Here is an 18,529-nt window from a genome sequence, read left to right as displayed (position 1 = left end):
AAAGGGTATAAAACTATGCCTGACTCTCTAACATGGCTCTTAGTTTTAAATAATGGTAATGTGTGAGCTTTTACAAGGGAGTATCTCAGAAGCAATACAACAAACTCAAAAAGAAAAACTAAAGGGGTGATATTACAGAAGCAAATGGAAAGACTAGTCACAAAGTTCCATTCTTCCATCAGTGCTCTCCTAAACTGTCAGAGAGCTGATCTGTAAACTTTCCTCAAGCTATACCGAGATATAAGCACTCTCCTTATGATCAAGCCAACTTAAACAGCTCATCTCTTACCCCAATACAATGCAGGACACAGTGTCAATGCTTTGTTTCAATGCTCATTTTCCAGAAATATTAATATATTCAAAGAAACATTTCTTTCCTTAATGTTAGGCCCACTTGGGTGCTAAGAGAAAGTAACAGATGATCCCCCCCTCCCTTAAAAGGTAGCTTCTGATGCCCTTGTGGTGACTTGACAGTGAACTATGCAAAGCATGTAAATGATGAAGAAAATGTAAAAGAACCTGAGGAAACACCAGGCATCATAACTTGAAGATTTTTTTAATTCTAAAATTAGCCTAGCTGACATCTTCTTATAAGACTAAATATGCGCACAATCCAGCAGTTGAACTCTTGAGCATTTCAGAAAAATAAAAACTTAAATTCACACAATACATGCAGATAAATGTTCATAGCAGCTTTATTCATAATCACCCAAAACTGGAAACAGCTCAGACATCCTTCAACAGGTGAATGACTAAGCAAACCATGGTACAGCCATACCATGGAATACGACTCAGCAACAGAAAGGAACAAACTATTGTTGAACGTAACAACTTGGATGAATCTCCTTGGAATTATGCTAAATGGGAAAAAACTAATATCAAAGGGCTGTATACTGTATAATTTGATTTATATAACATTTCTAAAATGACAGAATTTTAGAAACAGGTACAGAACAAGGTTAGTATGGTTATGAAACAGCAAAGCAGGAGATCACTGTGGTGATGGAACTATTCAGTAACTCAGTTCCGGTGACGGATACACAAAATTTTACAAGTAATAAAACTTCACAGAACTAAACACACACACACATAAGTACAAGTAACACTGTGGAAGTCTGAATAAGATCAATGATTTTATCAATATCCTGCTTGTGATATGTACTAATTGTTTGCAAGATGTTACCACTCCGGGGGAAAGTAAGTGAAGAATACACAGGATCTCCCTATAGTATTTCTTACAACTGCCCTGAATCTCCAATTACATCCATAAAAATTTCAATTAAAACTTTTTATTTTTAAGTTTAGCCTGGGCATGTTGTCTCTGCAGTCTCTGTTTCTTTCAGAATTTTTTTTTTTTAATATTTTTTATTTATTTCTAGGAGAAAGAGAGAGAGACAGCGTGAGCAGGGGAGGGTCAGAGAGAGAGGGAGACACAGACTCTGAAATTGGCTCCAGGCTCTGAGCTGGCAGTCAGCACAGAGCCCAATGCGGGGCTCGAACCCACGAACCGCGATATCATGACCTAAGCAAAAGTCGGACGCTTAACCGACTAAGCCACCCAGGCACCCCTGTTTCTTTCAGAATTTAACTCAAACAGCATAGTTAGCATGGAGTACAAATGACTTACATTTGGTACATCAATTGCTACTTCCCTCATAGCACTGGGCCTGATGTCATTCATCCCTTGTAAGAAATCATTCAGAGTAATCTTCACCAGCCCAGCCATCTTACTATCAGAGAGGTTAGGCTGTTTCTTCAAGACTCTCCGTAAGGCATAGAGACCTGCAAAGAGAAAAGTATTACAAGATTTATCTTCTACCCCATAAATACAGAGTGAACCATTACCAATAAAAATAATAATAAATCCAAACTACATACTTCTGGCATTTCAAATTGTTTGTGCTTGTGCGTATAAATGATGGTAGAAGGGTAAGGAAGGAGACTGAAAAATGTGGGAGATGAAGGCAAAAATATGCTTCTATACCCATCTCTGTGATACTGGGGCTGAGACTGCAAATTTATTTTAGCTCCATGGTAGGCTCTGCCAATGCTAGAGCAAAGCTCCAGAGGGAGATAACAAAGCTGAAAGGGGAAGAAAGGACTCATTCCCTCCTATTTACATCCCACAGATTTCCTATACATTTGCTAGTCCTGTGACTGTCATTCTACCAACCCTTAAGGGACAGCAGCACCAAACTAGCAATGCCACCTTCTAAGAGGTCTGAATCAGCCTTCAAATTATGAGACTATTCTTCAGGTATCTGAGTTACAGCTCAGCTTCTAGGTTTTAATAATCTCAACCTATTCCCTTTCTCCCCGCTCTCCCTAAACTTAGGAGTGAGAACGGCTTCCTATAGTTCCACCCGCCTTTCAATTACCTAGTTAATAATTTTATAATTGGTTATTCTTTATATTAAATTTTCTCTGTAAAAATAACTAGCCTGGGTGGCTCAGTCAGTTAAGCATTCAACTTCGACTCAGGTCATGATCTCACAGCTTGTGAGTTCGAGCCCTGAGTCTGGCTCTGCGTTGACAGCTCAGAGCCTGGAGTCTGCTTCAGATTCTGTGTCTCCCTCTCTGTCCTTCCCCCACTCAAGCTCTGTCTCTCTGTCTCTCAAAAATAAACAAACAAACAAACTGCTATAGGTTTTATCTCCTAACTGGATCATGACAGAAATAACAATCACATGAGATGTCTTTAGAATTTCCCTTTTACTCTCTCCTGATTGTCTCTCTCTGTCTCTCCAAAATAAATAAATGTTAAAAAAATGTTTTTTAATAAAAATTTTTTTAAATGCTGACTGCATATTTTTGGTAAATTACAATAAAACTTCCCTAAAAACAGTATTAAGGAATCAAGGTCTATATACAACTAAGTCAACAATAATGCAAATAAATAAGCAGAATTTATCTTACCAGACATTAAGATAGACTACAATTAACAGTATTAAAAGTAATGTATGGAGCACCTGGATGGCTCAGTCGGTTAAGAGCCTTAGCTTTGGCTCTGGTTATAATCTCATAGTTCACGAATGTGAGCCCCACATAAGGCTCTCTGCTGTCAGCACGGAGCCCACTTCATACTCTGTCCCCTGTTCTCTCTGCCCCTCCCCCATTCACATGCACACACACTCTCTCTCTCTCAAAAGTAAAAAAGACCTTAAAATAAATTTAAAAAATAAAAATAGTCTGTAAAAGTTATACAACTGGGGTTCCTGAGTGGCTTAGTTGGTTAAGCATCCAACTCTTGACTTTGGCTCAGGTCATGATCTCATGGTGTTTAGAGAGCCCTACATTGGGCTTGTGCTTAAGATTTTCTTTCTCTCTCTCTCTCTCTCCCCCTCCCTCTTCCCCTGCCCCTTCCCTACTCACATACACATTCTCTCTCTCTCTCTCAAAAAAAAAAAAAAGTTATAAAACTAAAAAGACCACAATGGGACATAGTTCAGAGTCAGATTCATACACATAGAAATTTAATATATGATAAACCTGTGATAATATATCATAAATCAATGAGGGGAGAAAGCATAAGCTATTTACTAGTTGATAACTGAATAATGGAAAACTGGCTCATTGGGTGGATCCTTAGGCACTGTGCCTCTAATGAGTTTTCCTGGTAGACAATATTTCATACATGCTGTCTCAACTCATTTCTAGAGGAATTACACATGTCCTCTGCGACTTCACTAGGAGAGGACTCTAGGAAGTTTGTACCAGGCTTCCTCCACAATTTGCCCCATGAGCCTTTTCCTTTTGGTAAATCTACCTTGTATCCTTTGCATTATAATAAATCAGAGCTGTCAGTATAACTCCATGGTAAGTCCTGTGACTCCTGCTGGTGAAGCATCAAACCTCAGAATGGTCAATCATAAGGATCCCAAATTATGTAGATAAATATAAATGAATAAATTGTATAAAACAACGTTTTGAGGGTAAAGAGAATCAAAGTGTTCTCAAAGTGTTTGAACAATTCTTGCATTAATCTTTGATAAGCCAAGTAAATATATTATAACATGTAGGATAAACACTAAGAAACAAGTTAAAATGTATAGCTAAAAAGGTAACAGGAGAAAAACAAAATAATAAAAAATATTTGCCTATTTCAAGAGAAAACAAGAAAAGAGAAGGGGGGGAGGACACAGAACCGATAGGACAAATAGAAGAGAGGTTAAACCTAACTATTTAAGATAGTACCCAAATTTAAATGTAGTATGCACTTGAAGTAAGACTGACAGCATTAGATGGATTAAAAATATAAAACTCAAATTTGTGCTGTTTACAAAAGATGTATACTGAAAATATAGAGAGGACTGAAAGTAAAATAAAGAAATACCATGCAAACATAAAAATAAAATAGTGCTCCTTTATCTACTATCAAATAGACTTTAAGCAAGAGGTATTACTAGACATTTCAGGATAATCAAAGGGGCAAGCCACCAAAAATGTATAAAATTCTAAATTAATATATACCTAGCAACAAAAGTTTCACAATATAAAAAGCAAAATTAAGCACAGTGAAAGGAGAAATGGACCTGACTTACAGATTTTATCACACTTCCCTCAGCAGTCAAAAATTATATATTTATAGACATTTTTAGAGAAGATATAAAAACAAAATTAACCCACTTATCCTTTTTTTAATAGTTTATTGTTAAGTTGGTTTCCATATAACACCCAGTGCTCATCCCTACACGTGCCCTCCTCCATGCCCATCTCCCCTCTCTCCCCCAACACCCATCAGTCCTCAGTTTGTTCTCAGCATTCAAGAGTCTTTCATGGTTTGCCTCACTCCCTCTCCCCCACTATTTCCCCCCTTCTTCTCCACCACAGTCCTCCGTTAAGTTCCTCCTAATCCTCCTATACGTACAAACATATGGTATTTGTCCTTCTCTGCCTGACTTATTTTGCTCAGCATAACACCCTCAAGGTCCATCCATGTTGCTACACATGGCCAGATTTCATTGTTTCTCATTGCCATGTAGTATTCCATCGTATAGATAAACCACATCTTCTTGATCCATTCGTCTGTTGATGGACACTTAGGCTCTTTCCATGTTTTAGCTATTGTGGAGAGTGCTGCTATGAACAGTGGGGTACATGTGCTCCTATGCATCAGCATTTCTGTATCCCTTGGGTCAATTCCTAGCAGTGCTATTTGCTGGGCTATAAGGGAGTTCTATTGTTAATTTTTTGAGGAACCTACACACTGTGTTCCACAGGGGCTGTACCAGTTTACATTCCCACCAACAGTGTAGGAGGGTGCCCGTTTCTCCACATCCTCGCCAGCATCTAGAGTTCTCTGATTTGCTCATTTCAGCCACTCTGACTGGCGTGAGGTGGTATCTCAGAGTGGTTTTGATTTGTATTTCCCTGATGAGGAGGGGTGCTGAGCATCGTTTCATGTGTCTGTTGGCCATCTGGATGTCCTCTTTGGAGAAGTGTCTGTTCATATCTTCTGCCCATTTCTTCACTGGGTTGTTTGTTTTTCAGGTGTGGAGTTTGGTGAGTTCCTTATAGATTTTGGATATTACCTTTATCTGATATGTCATTTGCAACTATTTTTTCCCATTCCGTCGGTTGCCTATTAGTTTTATGGACTGTCTCCTTGGCCATGCACAAGCTTTTAATCTTGATGATGTCCCAATAGTTTATTTTTGCTCTTGATTCCCATGCTTTTGTAACCCACTTATCCTAATTGGCATATAATAGAAAAAAATTTCCAAAATAGTAAAATAGCTTTCAAGTATACCTGGAAAATGTACCAAAACTGACACAGACTAAGACACAAAGCAATAGTATATTTCAAGTATTTCAAGTATATTTCTTGTATATTTCAAGTAATAAAATCAGAAAGTGTATATTCTATGACCACAGAATAGCAAAATCAATAACAAAAAGACACCAAAAAAAAAATATTTGGAAATTAATCAGTATATTTCCAAATAACTTATGGATCAAAAGAAAAAAATCCAATAAAAATTGTTATTTTTAAAAACTAAATAATAACAAAAATATAACATGAAAATTTGTGGGATGCTGCTAAAGCTGTAATTAAAAAAACAGTAACAGGTATAATGCACATATTAGGAAAGAAAAAGGATTGAAGTCAATGAGGTCCTCATCTGGTAAAATGAACAATAAAATAAACCAAAAAATGAAAAACAGTAGGAGGGAAATAATAAAGAAAGAAGTTAATAAAATAGAAGACAGGTGGCTCAGTCGGTTAAATGTCCAGCTTCGGCTCAGATCATGATCTCATGGTTGTGGGTTCAAGCCCCACATCGGGCTCTGTGCTGACAGCCAGCTCAGAGCCTGGAGCCTGTTTCAGATTGTGTGTGTGTCTCTCTCTCTCTGACCCTCCTTTGCTCTCGCTCTCTCTCTCTCTCAGAAATAAATAAAAAACATTTAAAAAATGTAAAAAATAAAATAAAACAGAAAACAAACATACAATTAAAAAATATTAAAATCAAGTGGTGCCTGGGTGGCTCAGTCAGTTGGGCATCTGACTTCAGCTCAAGTCATGATCCCACAGCTTGCAAGTTCGAGCTCCCAACTGGGCTCTGTGCTGACAGCTCAGAACCTAGAGCCTAACTCAGATTCTGTCTCCGTCTCTCTCTGCCCCTCTCCTGCTCATGCTCACTTGCTCTCGNCAAGACCTAAGCGAAAGTCGGACGCTTAACCGACTAAGCCACCCAGGCGCCCCTAAAGTTATTTTTGAGAGACAGAGTGAGACAGATCGTGAACTGGGGAGGGGCAGAGAGAGAAGGAGACACAGAATCCGAAAAAAGANCCTCATTTGCTCACGCTGTCTCTCTCTCTCAAAAATAAATAAAACATTAAAAAAATTTTTTTAAATAAATAAAAAATAAAATATACATATATAGTAAAGCCAAGGTTTATTCTCTGAAAAGGCTAGTAAAACTGATAAACCTCTGGCAATGTGAAAAAAGACACATACTACTAATATCAAGATTGAAATAAGAGACATCGCTACAGAACCTACCGATATTGAAAAGCTAATAAGGAGATACTAGAAATAATTTTATAGCAAATAATATGAAATTTCACATGAAATGAATTTCTAGGAGAAAATCTTACCAAAATTAACATGCAAACAAAAAGAAAATATATAACTGAATATTCCAATAGCTATTAAATAAATTAATTCTGTAAGTAAAACTTTAACCACAGACAAAATTCCAAACACAAATGGCTTCATTGGAAAATGTTACTAAGTATTTAAGGATGAACATAATACTAAGCTTACAGAAACTCTTCCAGAGAAAAACTAAACAATTCCTAAATTGACTCATAAGGCCAGCAAAATTCTGTTCCTCAAATCTTAGTACTATATTATATGAAAAAAAATGATAAATGAATCTCTCTCATTGACATAGGTACAAATACCCTAAACAAAACATCAGTGAAAATGTAAATATATAAAGGATTACACATCATAAGATGGCTATGTTCAAGAATATAAGGTTGGTTTCACATTTGAAAATCAATCAACACTAATCTCCACATTAATAAAAAGAAGAAACAATAGAATTATCTCAATAGACACAGATAATATGATTGAAAAAATCAATATTAATTATAAAAACAAACTAGGAATAGACAGAAATTCTTTACCAGATTAGCTGCAAAAAACAGAGACTGAACATAATTCTTAACTGGAAAATATTAGAAACTTTCTCCCTAGGATCAAGAATGAGATAAGAATGTTTTACTGCTTATATTAAATAGTATTTTAGAAATCATAACCAGTGCAATAAGGCAAGAAAAAGAAATAATAAGTGTAGAGATTAATGAAATAAAACTGTCATTATCAGCACAGTGTATACATGTAAAGTTATATAACATAAGCATATACATAGAAAACTCAAAGAATATACATACACATTATTAAAATTAATAAGTAAATTTACAAGGCACATAGATACAAAGTCAATACACAAAAATTTATTTTTCCTAGGTAATAGCAAGAAACAATTATAAAGTGCAATTTTGATACCACTTTTAACTACATTAAAAAAAAAAACAAAAAACAAAAAAAACTAAATGCCAGGGCACCTGGGTGGCTCATTAGGTTAACTGTCCAACCCTTGATTTCAGATAAAGACCATGATCTCCCTGTCGTGAGATCAAGCTCCATGCTGGGCTTGATGCCAGATGTGGAGCCTGCTTAAGCTTCTCTCTCCTCCACTTGCGTGCACACTCCCTCAAAAATAAAAAATAGACTAACTTCAAATCTAAGTCATCAAATATATACATATATGTGTATATATACACACACACATATATATATTCATAGACAACACACACACACACACAATGAAGTTTACCCCTTAACATTTCATTGCTAAAGCATGAATGTAATAATTTTTATTTAGAGCACTTTATCAAAATAATTAAAACCATGATAACAAGGTAAATCAGTAAAAAAAAAAAGGCCCTGTGAATTGTTTACACAGAAGCCTTAATCAGTCTAAGGATCAGCGAGGACTTACTAAGTTGACTAATGTGCAAAATATACTATTTTGCAAAATATGGATTGTATATATGATTTACCAGTCCTCACAATAAGTTTTCATTTGTCAGTATATGTTTATACAAATGGATGTTTGATACGGGAGTGGGGGTGAGAAAGAAGAACAGGACTTGAGGACAGATAAAAACATTCCTTATGTTTAATTAATCTGAAAGTATTTTTTAAAAAACTCTCGATAAGAGAAGCACTATGCTGTACCTGTATTACTTACTTGCTACCTCAGTTACAGTTCATATTAAAGCAAAGCAACTATCAAAATATTATATCATAAAGCCACATAGAAAATATATATGCATTGACCGTAAGTTACTCTTTCATAGGCACTCTTCTTCAAAATTAATTCACCTATTCACTCATTGAAAATATTCACTGAGTACCTCCTAAACATAATGTATTCAACATTATATATTGAGCTCTTACATGTGAGAGTACACAAGAACAAGAAGCAGAAAGGCCTCTCATAGTGCTAACAATCTAATAGAGAAGACACATAATAACATGTATTATAAACTGTGCTAACTACTTCTACATGGAAAGAACAAAGTGGTATAAAAACACATGTCAGAGACATCTAACCCAGTTTTGTGGGATTAGTGACAGTTTAAACAACCCTCACAAAAATCATGTAGTGTATTCTTTTACTTCACAAACGAGGACAGACTAAAATGTGTGCCCAACTTCAAGTCATTAGACCTGAAAAATGAGTTGATCTTAAACTGAGAACATGAGAACTGGGGCCATAGAGGCATCAGAGTACAAGAAGCAGAGGAAATAACATGTACAAAGGCCTTTGGGGGCACTGGGATGGCTCAGTTGGTTAAATGCCTGACTTTGGCTCTGGTCATGATCTCAGGGTTCATGAGTTCAAGCCCTACATCATCTGTCTCTGTGCTGACAGCTCAGAGCCTGGAGCCTGCTTCAGATTCTGTGTCTCCCTCTCTTTCTACCCCTTCTCATTCGCCCTGTATGTCTCTCTCTCAAAAATAAACAAACATTAAAAAAAAAACCACACACACAACAAAAGACAAAAAACAAAGGCCTTTGGACAAGAATGAGCATAACTTTAGAGATTATAAGACCCTGTTGAATAATAAAAAACAAAATCCTTGTCCTTAAAAGAGTTCACACTTAGAAATATAAAAGAACATGTTTTAAATAAACCTAAATCCAGCTCCATTAATTTATTTGTAGATAATGGGAAGATAAAACATGGCACTGTCAGAAATGGAAAAAGAACAAAACTGGAAAATTACAGATTTGCAAAAGCTATAAAAGCTTAAGAGGTCCAGGAAATTCCTGCCATAGGCCTTCAGATTATTTCCCAATCTAGGGTTCCATAATTCTAGATTCTATATTGAGCTACTCTATTTTATACAAATGCTATTTGAAAATAATGTACAAGCTAAAACAGAATTTATATGAATTAAATGTTAAATGTATATATGACTTTACAAAGATTAAAGATCCCTGGAGCTATCATATTAGTGCAACCAATCTTCTGTGGTACTAGCTCTGCCACTAGCTCAGGAGTCACTTTACATAAAACTTTGCCTCTTTGGTCATCTGTTATCTCACTTATTATTACATGGAAAAAATAAAATGTATTTTATATAAATTATTTTTCAGATTTTTAAATGTTTATTAGACATCAACCATTCTTAATGAGGCCATATTAGAATCTATGCCAAGAAATTAAATTTTTAAAAACACATGTATTTTTATAAACCAGAAGTAAGCAATTAACTAGAGGAGCAAATGGACACATGTACACCATCAGTGAATATAGCTTAGGGCAAGCAATCTGTGACATTTCCTTTCCTTACTAAGTTTAAAGTTAATTTTTAAAATGTAAACAAAAACAGAAGCAATACTTCTATGTTCTTAAAAAACACAACTTTGAGACAAAAAACAGGTGTAGCTAATTAAACAATAAATTTGTCATTTTGTTTTAATTATTTTATTTTCCAATGCTCTCAAAACTTTGAGAATGGAAAACAAGACACAATGAAGAAAAGTCAAAATGCTCCAGGCAAACCTAATACCAACACGTTCTTTCCGGTCTAAAACATGTTTCCCCTTAAGCCCCACATCACTACCCAGATATAATCATTTCTGGATACGAGCAATTATTCTAAATTCATGTTCTTCAAAACCATCTGCTCCAGATTCAGTCAACAAACATCATCTTGTCCCACACATATGGAATCCAAAATTTTATACTCTATGCTGACTAAATTATATTATTTTTGAGACTGCATTTAAGTTGCTTCACTGGAAGCTAACAATTAAACTGATCACAGGACTAATGCTTTTCAGAATTACTACCTACCCTACAGACATTTAATTATGTGAAAAAGCAACATGAAACATGGCATCTGGATCTCAGATTTGAATTGTAAAAGTCGAACATAAAATTTCCTCAGGCACATGATGACAAAAAGCAACTATAACAAAATCTATGTCTCCTTTTTTAAAACATATTTTCTTCAAAATATCCAAACTAGAGAAAATTGCTGTTTTATCTGGAGTCTTTACTCTTCCTCAACTTAATATTAAGTATACACAAGGTGATAAGTACCACTTGATATATCACTGGGAGAGTTCCATTTCTCACTGCTCGTTAATAGAAAAGAAATCAAACAAAATACCCTCAAAGAGGGTATTGTGGTTCTTGCTTTATTTATATTTCAAATGTTTGGTGTAACGTAAGCGGACTGCAGGAGCCAGGTCTATTCTGAAGCCACTATCACTTTCAAAAGTTGCTTTTAAAAGTAATGGCACTACAGAAAGCACACTGGTTTCAAGATCCAAATCTTGGGCCAAGATTTCACTCACTGCTTGAGCCTGGATAGATCACAGAGTCTATCCTCATCTGTGAAAGAAGGTAACGTACTAAATGATTTCTGAGAAGGCCTAGTTCTAAAACATCAGGATTAATTCATTTCACTAGTCCCAGGTTTAACAAACTTTCCTAAAAATATAGTTTTTAGTTTCAAATTTTTAATATCAAATTATTTATTTACTTGGCTTACCCAAGCTCATTAAATGCTGAGTTTTAAAAAAAGGGTGGGGGGGTTGGGGGTGTCTGGGTGGCTCAGTAGGGAGTCTGACTTCAGCTCAGGTCATGATCTCACGGCTTATGAGTTTGAGCCCCACATTGGGCTCTGGGCTGACAGCTTGGAGCCCGGAGCCTGCTTTGGATTCTGTGTCTCTTTCTCTCCGTCCCTCCTTCAAATATAAAAAAAAAAAAAAAAATTTAAAAAGATAGTTGAATAGAGTACAATTCTTCTGCCAAGACAGGCTGAAGATCTATGGCTTGGTGGACTAGAGCAGGCCCAGATCAGAAAGGAGGAACCAGGAAAATAATGATGGAATATAACCTGATCTGGTTTTGACCTGAGGAGGAAAAGAGGGCACAGATATGGCAAAGGCAGAGGGCAGGCCAACTATATTCATTCCTTTTTTATGGAAGGTACAAAATGCTAAATAACAACATTAAAATTGAAAAAGTAATTCACAAGCACTATCTCTGTTCCCTCAACTTTCAATCACCCCTCAATTTATTGCAATCTAGTAGCTAGCAAGCAATAGGATGCCACTAGAATTGTTCTCTTCTAAGGCCACCAGCACTTCCCAGATAAGAAACTAAGCAACTGATGTTACTGTAGTCAGTCTCTAATACTGCTGTTCCTAGCTCCACTATTTATTCCCTGTGTGATCCTGGGAAAAGTACCTTAGCCTCTCTGACCTCAGTCTCCTCACCTATAAAATGAAGATAACTTTTAAAGGACACAGTGAGTAAAACATGCATGAATACAAGTTAAGGCACTTCAAACAATGGCTGACACACTGGATTAGTGGTAACTAATATAAACTATTTCTAATTACTTCTGCTCTGAAATCTTCCCTTATCTGAGTCAACATTTTCTTTCAGTTCTCTTCCCATCTCTCTATAGCCACTCCCCAATCCCTCCTCTCTCCTCATTATCATTCTAAAACCTCCCTCATGACTCACAAATACCCAACACACTGCACTATAATTACCTGTTACTCTCATACTCTTCCTTAGGCATTCTGAGCTCTAAGAGGAGAGGGTCCAGGTCTGTCTTGTTCAAGGGGGCAGTCCCAGCACTTAGTACAGTGTCTGGCTCAATAAATAAATAAATGAATGAACTCCACTCACTCTAAATGATTTCATTCATTTCAATGGCTTCAGTCACCATCTAATTGCTGACAGCTCCCCAATCTAACCAAGACTCTTCATCCCCAAACCTGCAATTCAAATCCTGCAGCTAAGACAAGGTAAGAATAACAAAGGGTGGGAAATGGAGGGCAGAGTGGGCAGAAGATATACCAATAGTCCAGTTAAGAGCAATTGAAACAATTTAGTTTCTTTAAAAGCTCAAATTCTGAATAAATGTTGAAAATCAAGCTGACAGGATCTGATAAAGAGTAAAATAAATAAATAAATACATAAGTCTTAGAAATATCTTATTTAGATAGACTTATTTTACTTTTGTGATTGCTTTAATTAGGAAGAAAATCTTTCCTCAAGTTCCCTACATTGATACTCGTGGCAAGACAAGAAAACTTTCCACTAGTGAGGTATTTAGTATACATCACTGAGAGCTTAAACAGAATCAAAACTATCTCCTGTTTTTCTGAAACAAACCATTCAGCTCCAGTCATTTCAAATAAAAAGCAAAAGTAATATTAAGATATTCAATTCACTGACCAACAACAGAAAAAATCCATCTTTTAATCTACAGTATTTATGTAGTTTTTCCTAGCATCACAAATAAAACTATCATTACATTTGAGAATTACAAAACAGATGAGAAAATTCATCGTTTCATGAGATTTTTACTGCATAATTACCACTTATTTATCCAGCTGCAATAATAAAGACATTATGTATTACAAAATGCATTGATGAGAGAGATGATCATAATATATAGTACACCGATTTAATTTTGTTGCTCTACTACTGGCCTGCAGCAGACTCAAACGCTGGGCAGCAATGGTAGGGAAGAAACTGACTCTGCGTCTATGTATGATAGGAAAGCTCCCAAATTCAGCAGGAAATCTGGCAGGGGGAGACCCCAAAACAAGTCCTAACAAGCTATCTCTAGTTTACATTTAAAAAAAATTTTTTTTTAAATGTTTATTTTTGAAAGAGAGAGAGACAGAGCACGAGCAGGAGAGGGGCAGAGAGAGAGGGAAACACAGAATCAGAGGCAGGCTCCAGGCTCTGAGCGGTCAGCACAGAGTCTGAGCAGGGCTTGAACCCATGAACCATGAGACCATGACCCAAGCCGAAGTCGAATGCTTGACTGACTGAGCCTCCCAAAGAGCCCCTCTAGTTTACATTTCTTATTGATTAGCAAGACATTTACTGATCCAAATTCAGGAAAATTACTTCTCTAGCAAGGTAAAGGATTCTGCCAGATTTCTCTAATATCTCGTGTATTAGGATAACCAAGAATATTTCATAAAACACCAGTATTGCCAAAATCCAAATAAGCTGCTACTAGAGAAATGCACAAATATATACAAAACATGATTTTATTTTTTAAAGAGAGAAAGCAACACTTAAACAAGGGTCCGTATAAACCATAGTCACTGCAACCAGACCATATTTTTAAACCTCATGAGAACTTTTTAAAAAAATATAATATCCCTGGTAAGCAGGCGGAGAAGCAATTCAAGAAATTAAATGGGCAGTGTAGCATCTGAATCTACAGGTCACCATAAGCTTTCCACAAAACCCTATTACTTCCTTGGACTTAAATACTAAATTTTTGTAGAATCAATATTTTAATTCGAACTTAGAAAACAACATTGGCAGAACTCAAAAAAAATGGTGAAAAATTTTAGAAAAATCCTTTCATAAGAGCTGGACTGTTACATACTTGGTACATAGTAGATCCTCCATAAATTCCTGTTGAAATAAGCTAGTGAGGGGTGGGAGAGGGGAGTAAGAGATATAAATATCTCAAAATTCTGGTACAAGACAGATAAAATTTTCCATCTCAGAAGAAGTTATGTTATAGTAATTAGACTGTATTATTACGAGGCCTACTTAAGTGTGATAATGACAAAATCATTGTTTAAATAAGAGTTTTAATTCTTCCTGTGATGCTATCTTATCAGGGCCCAAATATTTGGTATGAACATGTTGAAATGATGTGTAATCAACATGGATGCTAGAGATAAATTCTTAGAATGTGAAGCAAGTACTTCCTTTCACTGTAAACAAAATGACTGAGTCCACTTCTTGAAGAAATCAAGCTCTATTTATATTCACTCTCCTGAAATGGCACAGGCAGCCTTAGAAGGACAAGTTTATAATAAATCCCTATATTTGGAAAACATTGTTGCTAAGCATCTTCTAACATTCAGCAGAGTTTATATAATTCATGTCTCTGCTATATAATTAACATTTCATGTTTTCCAAAAAAGTGCGGTATGTTGATCTATGTTGTTAATTTAAAACATTATAAATTTTGAGGGAATTAATAAAAGGCTATGCAACTAATTAATTAGAAAGGCAGTCTAATCCTAGTAAGAATACAAACACAGACATTAAATGTCAGGATGTGTCAGAGTTGAGCTTGTAAACAACTTGTCCACTTGAGATAAAACATTTCAAAATGCAGCTGCCCTTTGCTTAAAAAGGTGAGCTACAAAACATTAGGCTTTGGAAAAGTCACAACATATCAAACCACACTCTAGCCCCAAAATTAATTATAAAAAATATATATAACATTTGAAAATAAGTTTTGCACCCAATCCTCAACATTAAACATTATATCTGCTCAGATAAAAGATCCAAGTGTTGAAACCAACACGATTATAGTATTTCCAACTTTCATATTATGGAGACAAAGTTAAAAGATATAGAAAATATTTAATAATACTGAAATAAAAGATTAGAACTGATATAAGCACACTGTAGAAGATGTAGTATCACTCTTACAAACTATGGAATAGGTTATAAACCTTCTATCCTCTGGAAATGCATTCACATTCCTATATTCTATAGGGACTTGGATCTTTTGTATTAATGTCCCACAAACAGTAACCTTTAGATTACAAAAACAATGGGAAACATAATCCACTTAGGGTATATGGAATTCTGAATCACTTCAATGTATGCTATTATTAAACATCTGTGCACCACTCTTTGTTAAAACTGGCAAGGATTCCCTGACTAGAAGGCAGTCCAGGAAGGAGAACCATCAGACAGCCAATGCACAAAAAACTCAAAGGATACACCGGTCCACAAATCTTAAGCAAACATTCTAGGAAAAACGTATGTCTGTATTTTTATTTATATTCTTTTTAAAAAAAAATTCTTTTTTTAGTTTATTCATTTTTGAGACAGAGAGAGACAGAGCACGAGTGGGGGAAGGGCAGAGTGTGAGGAAGACAAAATCTGAAACAGGCTCCAGGCACTGACCTGTCAGTATAGAGCCTGATGTGGGGCTCGAACCCACAAACCGTGAGATCATGACCTGAGCCAAAGTCAGATGCTTAACCAACTGAGCCACCCAGGCGCCCCATGTATTTTTATTTATATTCTTTTTAAAAAAAAATTCTTTTTTTAGTTTATTCATTTTTGAGACAGAGAGAGACAGAGCACGAGTGGGGGAAGGGCAGAGTGTGAGGAAGACAAAATCTGAAACAGGCTCCAGGCTCTGAGCTGGCAGTCAGCACACGGGGCTCGAACCCACGAACCACGAGATCATGACCTAAGCGAAAGTCGAACACTCAACCAACTAAGCCACCCAGGCGCTCCTTTTAACTGTTAATTCTTAACTGTTTCCTTAATTGTGACTTTTCTATCAACATGGTCATTTTTAAGTTTTATTCAGAACCATTATGTATACCTACAAGACAAATTTGGACACTTATTTCCTCCTAGAGAGTTATATGATACAGTTTGGAATAGTGTGTTACTATCACGTAAAAACTTAGGAAAAACCCAACACTATCAGAGGTAGCCAGAGATTTACAGTCTCTAAATTTATCCAGTTATTTAACCAGTTACAGAGAATCTCCAAAAATCAGAGTTAGTAGATGAAGATCAGTGCTTCTCAAAGGGTAGCCCTTGGACCCACAGCAATATTACCTACAACTTGATAGAAATGCAAATTTTGGGGCCCCACCTGGACCTAATGAACTAGTAGTATGGGGACCAAAATTGTGTTTTAACAAGCTCTACACATGATTCTTACAAAGGTTTAAACTGGAGAACCACTGGCCTAAATGATTCAGAATACTTCTCACAGGCAACTGCAAAACTGGCTGCTTCAAACTCAGTTGGGAAACATAAATACTGGCTCCAGTTCTCTATTTTCCTTAATTAAATATGGAAAGGGAATGTGTGTGTAGCTTCCCAGGTGAACCTGATGCATGAGGCTTAAGAACCTGTCCTAAGTCAGCAGCTTTCAAATGTGTTCCCCAGACCAAGAGCATCAGCTGGGAACTTGTGAGAATTTACTGGCACTGGCCAAGACTGAATCAGAAACTCTGGGAGTAGAGCACACCCAGCAATAGTTTACTAAGTCTCCAGGTGATTCTGATACATAATAAAATCTGAGAAACTCTGCTCCAAGTGATCCGTCCTGAAGTGGGGCCATATGAAATGAATGTGATTTCATGGAAAAGAATAAGTAATAGAAAGAGACAGAATTAACTATGTACTTATGAATACATTTCCTGAAGCTAGACTTTCTCACTGTTCTCACAAATCTGGAAGTTAAAGTGCCTTACTTTCTAGTTATGCCAGTGAACATTCTCAAGCTGTCCATTTAAGCATAGTACAACTGGTGAACAATGAAAATGCTTCCTGAACAGCACAGGTTTTAAATAAAATACAAAGTCCATAGCCAGGGCCACAGCTGAGAAAGCTTGTCAGTAGGAAGCCAAAAATGGACTGAAATTTTCAAGAAAATAGCAGCACTTAAGGATTCACAGAACACTTACACCTTGTTTACTGCTACCTATAAAAGTAGCAATAACCACGGGGAGTTGTTTCCTCAGCACAGACACGGATTTCTGAAGTTAACAGAGGAGAGGGGGAGATGAATCTCACAGGAGTTTAAAAAGAAAACTGATTCAACTCTCAGGTTAATAAACATTTTTATTGCTCTCCAAGGGGAGTGGGGTGGTACTTAAGTCATTAAGTCTCCCAGCTTTCATATACACTTGTCAGATCAAATACTTATTGAGCACTTACTATGTACCAGAAATCATGAACACTACCTCCAAATATTAAGGTATTATCATGATTCTTTTTTTGAAAAACAGTGATTCTAGGGAGTGCCTAGGTGGCCTAGTCAGTTGGGCGTCTGACTTGGGCTCTGGCCAAAATCTCACAATTCATGAGTTCAAGCCCTGCGTCAGGCTCTGTGCTGACAGCTCAGAGCCTGGAGCCTCCTTCAAATTCTGTCTCTCTCTCTCCCTGCCTCTTTCCCACTCATGCTCTCTGTCTCTCAAAAATAAACATCAAAAAAAAAACTTTTTTAATAAGATCAGCGATTCTAACTTTGTGTATAATTCTAAGATCAATGTAATGATTGTAACTGCTTCTGTTTCTTTAAACTACGTGTTTAAAAAAAAAAGAAAAAAAAGGACCAGTTCAAACTTCCCTAGGCAGTTATTTTAAAAGACTAAAAACAGAGGCGCCTGGGTGGCTCAGTTGCTTAAGCGTCCGACTTCAGCTCAGGTCATGATCTCATGATTCATGTGTTCGAGCCCCGCGTCGGGCTCTGTGCTGACAGCTCAGAGCCTGGAGCCTGTCTTTGGATTCTGTGTCTCCCTCTCTCTTTGACCCTTCCCTGCTCATGCTGTCTCTATCTCTCTCTCTCTCTCTCAAAAATAAATAAAAGACTAAAAACCCATTCAAATTATTCCCTCCTAATAATCTATCTAAAGTTAGGTAGGATGCAACATTAAGTGCTCAATTCT

General features: G+C 36.4%; 1 protein-coding gene across 1 annotated transcript in view; it reads right to left on the bottom strand.

The window, feature by feature from the left end:
• The window catches only part of AFG2A (AAA ATPase AFG2A), a 325,989-nt gene that overhangs the window by 284,522 nt on the left and 22,938 nt on the right, over window positions 1–18,529 (bottom strand). Inside the window, exon 10 of the mRNA XM_077770901.1 lies at window positions 1,628–1,782. Within this exon, the coding sequence (XP_077627027.1) occupies window positions 1,628–1,782 (155 nt within the window). The remainder of the gene's footprint in view (window positions 1–1,627; window positions 1,783–18,529) is intronic.

The sequence above is a fragment of the Crocuta crocuta genome, unplaced genomic scaffold (genome assembly GCF_008692635.1).
Source record: "Crocuta crocuta isolate KB4526 unplaced genomic scaffold, BGI_CrCroc_1.0 scaffold331, whole genome shotgun sequence".
Lineage (NCBI taxonomy): Eukaryota > Metazoa > Chordata > Mammalia > Carnivora > Hyaenidae > Crocuta > Crocuta crocuta.
This window is presented reverse-complemented; position numbering and strand designations above follow the sequence as displayed.